Here is a 6,043-nt window from a genome sequence, read left to right on the forward strand (position 1 = left end):
GACAAACAACCATGGGGACAAAAGCACGTTTGAAGTGGATGAGCCCTAAACTCAGCACGCCAGGATGACAGACAGGACAGTCTGGTGGTGCTGGCCTTCTTAGTGGTTGTGCTTTTGTTCCCTGCTGCTAAGCGTGGCGAAGGAAAGGTTTCCCGAGTCTCTAGCTGACACTTCCTTAAAGCCTGTTCAGCCCCAGGTGCACAAAGCAACCTCTGCTACCAGGCAGCCAGATGGCTAGCTGCAATCCAGTCACTCTTTAATTAACTTCGGGTATTTTTTTTTTTCCTCTGTGGGTTGTTTATAGGAGAAAGGGAGCTGACAGCATGTTTGTTTACATGTGATTGATTTGGCCTGGCAGTTCCCTGGGTCTGTTCTGAGAATTTTGAAGTGTCTTTGAGTTTTGTTATCACCGTAAAAGGAGCAGAAGCTGAGAATCCAAGGGGATTTCTAGGATGTATCTGAAGAAGTTATGTAAGTCTGCAGGTTTACTGCAAATCATATGCAGATGGGCAGCACACAAAACAAAGCTGACGGGGACAAACTAATCTGAGCCCTTGGTTACTGGGCACTGTTGAGCTGCTGCAGTGATAATTAACTTTAAATACAACTACAACAAACACTGACCTGCAAGCAGTTCCTCTAAACCCAGTGGAGTTGCTTGAGTGCGTGAAGTTACACAACATACATAAAGCAACTGTTGGATGCAAGGTTCAAGATGTACCCTTCTGCACGGAAAAAAATGCCAACCAGCAGCATCATAGGTACTGCTGTATCTATCTATAGATTAAAAAATCTATAGTATAATTAAAAAAGCAGAAGGGAGTAAGGAATCTACATTAGGAGTTAACAACTAATATGTCCAGGTATAAAACTACACAGGTAGAAGGAGAAAAATATTTAAGTAGCAGACCAAAGATAAGTTTACCCTGCGATCCAGAGAGATGACACAGCTTTTACATGTGTTAACTAGCTGCCCTTAGCATTCAAGCTGCGGTGGCAGCACGTATGTAATATTCTGCTGAGACTCCAGCTAAATGCCAAGCAAGGCAGCAAGTGTCACGCTCCCATCTTGCTACAGAGGACAAAAGTATGGTCTAGAAAAGAGCAAGCTGTTATCAGCTCACCATGTCTGTACAGAGGGCAGAAAGGCTTAGAGAGGAAGGAGGCAGTAAGTAATAAAGGAAAAAGGATTATGAAATATTTTTTCCTTCGGAAGTCTCAAGTCTGGAAGGCATAAAGTGCTGAAGGAATGGGGATACGTGAGAGAAGAAGTGAAGGAGAGTAGTTTTGAATCAGGATGGTATTATATGTAAAAGATGAAGCACACTGCCCACATGTCACTGAAGGGAGATCTCTCTAGGTGAAGAACTTAATTATTTAGTGGCCACGTTCCTTCTAACATCGGAGCATTTTGCAAAGGGACAAATGATGTACATCTCACAAGCTGTAATTTCACTGCAGAGATAAAACAAGGGCAGGGCTGGGGCAAAAACATGCCTGGAAAATCACAGAGGTGCACGCTGCTATTTTGCATCAGGGATTGTTTTTTAAATTATTATGTGTTGAGTCCTATCCCAGATGAACAAACAGAGCCCTCCCTCTGGTGGCAAGTAAAAAAGACGCAGCAATGACTTTTTACAGTCACATCAATCTAGGGCTACAAATGAAACAAAGAGCATCAGACAGGACCTATTTTTTATTAGGTCAACTGATACTGCTGGGAGAAAAATGAAAGACAATTTTGCAAAACACAAATCCTTTTTCAGGACTTACATAGAATTAATTACCTCGAAGGATGATAGAACTTGAGAATAGTTGCCGAGTTCAGTTTCATTGTTAACTTATTAGACAATTTGCAAGAGAGGCAGAGGACAAAACCTGAAACATAACTTTTAAGTAGCTGAGCAGGGTAAGTGTACTGTGCAATAATTCCATTATTTCCACTGAATCTTTGTCTTTTAGTGCCCAATTGATTGAGTTTTGGTGTCTAAAATCCCTTAAGGGCAGACTGGTCTGGAGGGTAAAAATCATAACGCTACTGAACAGTAAAAATTGACTCAGCAGATAAGTTGGGTTTATCATACACAATAATTCTCCCAACTAATGTCCTCACATAGCTCTTTAAAATTTATCTGTAGGAAATTATCTCTGTTTGTTACATGAGGTTATGACAGGTGCCTTCTGGACAAGATTCTTTCCTTTAGATGACTGGTTTGGTGGATGAGGGGAAAGCAGTAGGTATTCTTCGTTTTGGCTCTACCAACGCTTTTGACCCTGTCTCCCATAGCATCACCACAAACAAACTGATGAAGTACAACCTAGATAAATGGGCAGCAAGGTGGATGGAAAACTGGCAGAATTGCTGTGGAGTAGCCCTGGGTTTGATACTCTTAACACTTTCATTAACAACCTGGATGAATGCACCAAATCCATTCTATGCACACTGGCAGATACAAAACCAAGAAGAGTAGTTGATAACCAGACGGTTGCGCTGCTCTTCAGAAGGGCCCCAATGAGCTGGAGAAATGGGCAGGGAGAGTTGTCAGGAAGTTCAAGAAAGGGAAATGCCAAGTCCTTCACTTGGGGAGGAATAATCTGTGCACCAGTACAGGCTGGAATGCACCCTTGTGGCAAAGGCGGCCAACAGCATCCTGGGCTGCATTCGCAAAACCGTTGCCAGCAGATGGAGAGAAGTGATTTTTTCCCCCCCTCTATTTTTCTTTTCAGTTCTAGTAGATAAACACTAGGTATTACCTTACCCTCATCCTTACAGGTAGTATAAGAATGGCTGAATTGTAATTACATGGAAAAACAACTGTTGTCTTCTAATTATAAAAAGGAGAAACCCACTGCAACACAAACAAAAATATATCCCCCTCAACCTTTTAGAATGGAAAGCTATGCCCTTTACCACAAAACACTGTCTGCAAGCTTATGTTTAAAAAGGTTTAATTTTCCACTCTGGTACAAAAATACAGTACAATGTGATGACAAGGCATTCGCCAAAAAACATTCAAAGAATAAAAGGGGAATCCCTGTAAAGCTTCAACGTAACCCACCCTCACTTGATAAAACAATTAAAAGGTGAGTGCACAAGGAAGAAGTTAAAATTTCTGCCCAAAGGCAAATAAAGGTGAATCACACAGAGTTTTGCACAGAAATGTGTTTGCAGAGCTAATGATTTCACATGCTACTTGAACATTCATGAAATTTATTCTACTTGGCTTAGTCGCAGAATTCATGTTTTGGGATGTTTAGAAAATACCTGGCCCAGGAACACGCCCCATTCATAGGAATTTCCAGTAAAAAAAAAAAAAAGGATAACATAATATCGGCGAGAAAAGAGGGATCCAACCCTGATTAAGTGTCAAAATGTTGGCTGCTACTAGTTATTCCAATCACACTGTCCTCAAATGAATGTTTTGCCCTACACGTCTCCCTTTTAACACCAAATATTAGTGGTTGCTCAAACACAAAAATCGATGTGTTTGCATGTTACCTAGTTGCAAATAACCATTACAGTACAAACTGCCAGGCAGAGGAGATAACGTGGTAACTGATGCATGTGTGTGAAATCCAAATAGGGTTTAACCTAACATTGTTGACAGGAGAACTATGTCCCTCCAGTGCATCTACATTCTTGGTCTGTTTAATCATTTCCTTTTAGAGTTTTGAAGTGATGGAAAAAGCATCATTGAGTGTGTTCATTATAGTTCATCTCCCAGGTGTTTTTGTTTGAAAGCATCACCTGTCAGCTTCTCCTGGGCCTCCTTCATCCCTTGGACAACTGAAAGATTAGATAGAGAGACAGCAACTATTAATCTCCAGATGAAAACATCAAGGTGGACTGATAATAGAAGTGTTCCAAAACAACTGAGGTAGAGAATGTAGATCTAGCTGCAGGAATAAAAGCAGTCCTGCAGCCTCTTCCCATCCATTTGTAGCTGGATCATGCAAATCACATGATTTTCCATGTCACAGCTGGAGACAAAGTTTAGGTCCTATAAACATTATAGTAGGTATTACGGTGAATCTTGATTCTGAATACGATTCCTCAGGTCGTAAGAGAAACACATGGTATTGAACAGCTCCCAGCTACGCTGTGAAGCATTATAATTTTTCTCCACTCAGAAGTGAAGGCGTGTACTTCACTCAGGAAACACCCAGAGCTTCATCTCACTAAAAACACACTTCAAATTACTTTGCACATACCTTGGTCGGCATTGGTATAGAAATACTTGTAGCTGGGGTTTCCTTTCTCATTTATGATTTCTGGATGGACTTTTCCACTGGGGTCTATGAAACAAGAAATAAAACAGGAAATTTAGGTGGTAGTGGTATGAACATCGTCCTATGAGAAGATACAACAGCTGTGTATACCCTACCCATGAAAAGGATTCTGGGAATGTAACCTCCATCAGGACTAAAGGCTTCATCCTTTGGCTCTTCATCATCCTACCGAACCAAGGCAGAGGAAAGGGAACACATTAGCAAGGCATCTAAAAGAACACAGCACTCATTTTAAAGAAACAGTCTACTGAATTCAGATTCCATTTACCCTGAGCAATTTACATCTTCAACGGACACTAGGTAACTGCACTATTTCCACTCTCCAAAGAAAGATATTTTTACTTAAGCAAGTATAATTTGTGAAAATATTTTTTTCTGTTAATTTGCATTAAATGCTCCTCTTTGGTGTAGGAATGTTTGGTATGTCATGAGAGAATGAATATAAATTCCTTTATTGAGGCAACAGAATGACACAAGGTACAAATTCTTAAGGAGACAATGGCAGAGATCCAGGCTTATAAACACAAAATAACCAGACTGAAAAAACTTCCTTCTAAACCAATCAGCTACATCAATCAATCCTGAAGAGGTGTGCAGGATTTAGTATATACACAAAATAAGATGCAATCAGTTAAGTAGGATTGCAAATGCTTAATTACTAGGCAGGAACATGGATACAAACCAGAGGGCAGCCTACCTCAAGGTTGACCATAACAAAATTGTGGGCAAGTTCAGAGATCTCCTTGGATTCAGCAAACTTCGGCTTTAAAGCTAATTAAAGGGAGAGGAGGGGAAAAAAAAAGAAGTGTGTGACGACAGCAGAAGAGATTTCAGATTTTTGGCACCAAAATCTCAACCTGATTCCTCCCTCTGGAGAGCTGGCAGTTTTCAGTAAGCAGTGAGTAAATGGAGTACGTGTAACAAGCCAGGCTCAGGGCAGCTGGCCACTGAGGCAACCTTTGCTGGGCTGCCGTATGGTGAAACCTGTCCAACAGACATCATATCTGAACCAATGCAACAGAAGTAGAAAGCTCGCTGTAAACCGCTGTTCTCATCCAACCAGCTCACCCTTTCAGCTTAGCCATTAAGCCCAGCTTGTCTGTGAGACTGAAAAAGACAAAGCCCCACCTTCGAAGAACCACCAACTGAAAGTAAGGCAATTTACACTTAATTCTTGAAGATCATTCATTCTGTTCCATTTTTCATAGCCAAGAGCAGGACAAATCACAGCCACTACAGGTGTAGTATTACAGCTGTTATTTTGCTGGAAATTTAGGCATGGCTGGCTTTTGGCAGTGCTTAACAGGTAAAGTGGCGGGATGTTACACTGCTCTAAATGAAATACAAATACCATTAGCTACATTTTAAATGCAAAGTTCATGTTTGACACAGTTAAATGGTTTGTACACAACAGTTCATTAGAAATTTCAGCAAGCTCTAGTATTAAATCCACTTACCTTTGCAAGCTCCACACCAAGACTTGTGGATAATAACCATAAGAGGCAAGCCACTAAAAAAACAGAAGAAAACTGTCAAAGAAAGCTTGCAGTTGGGTCTCTAAACAAAATTCCATTCATGTAATTTTAACAGACTTCTAAAAGGCCACACGTAACACAAGATGAGATGAAAAGAGATTCTGCTGTGTTCTAAGGCTCTCTCGCAAGAAGTTTTCCCCACCTTAAAACATGTATAACAATAATTTATTAGGACTGCCAGCCAATAACTGCTCGTGTAGAGGAGGAGACTTTCTCTT

At 40.7% G+C, this 6,043-nt stretch overlaps 1 protein-coding gene across 1 annotated transcript; it reads right to left on the reverse strand.

Annotated features, from left to right (window-relative positions):
• Nucleotides 1–2,932: 2,932 nt before the first annotated feature.
• TXNDC12 (thioredoxin domain containing 12 (endoplasmic reticulum)) lies at nucleotides 2,933–5,796 on the reverse strand. Its single transcript, XM_009873502.1, has 5 exons — nucleotides 5,748–5,796; nucleotides 4,988–5,061; nucleotides 4,386–4,455; nucleotides 4,213–4,296; nucleotides 2,933–3,787 (listed from the first exon to the last, which is right to left on the reverse strand). The coding sequence occupies exons 1-5, from the start codon at nucleotides 5,785–5,787 to the stop codon at nucleotides 3,708–3,710; spliced, it is 348 nt and encodes a 115-aa protein (XP_009871804.1). The 5' UTR covers nucleotides 5,788–5,796; the 3' UTR covers nucleotides 2,933–3,707.
• Nucleotides 5,797–6,043: the final 247 nt, after the last annotated feature.

This window comes from Apaloderma vittatum, unplaced genomic scaffold, assembly GCF_000703405.1.
Source record: "Apaloderma vittatum isolate BGI_N311 unplaced genomic scaffold, ASM70340v1 scaffold21407, whole genome shotgun sequence".
Lineage (NCBI taxonomy): Eukaryota > Metazoa > Chordata > Aves > Trogoniformes > Trogonidae > Apaloderma > Apaloderma vittatum.

Coding starts and splice junctions, on each gene's coding strand:
- TXNDC12 (XM_009873502.1), bottom strand. CDS start 5,787: ATGGTTATTATCCACAAGTCTTGGTGTGGAGCTTGCAAAG. Junction 4,456..4,987: donor TTGTTATGGTCAACCTTGAG/GTAGGCTGCCCT, acceptor TTGGTTCGGTAG/GATGATGAAGAGCCAAAGGA. Junction 3,788..4,212: donor CTATACCAATGCCGACCAAG/GTATGTGCAAAG, acceptor CTAATCTTTCAG/TTGTCCAAGGGATGAAGGAG.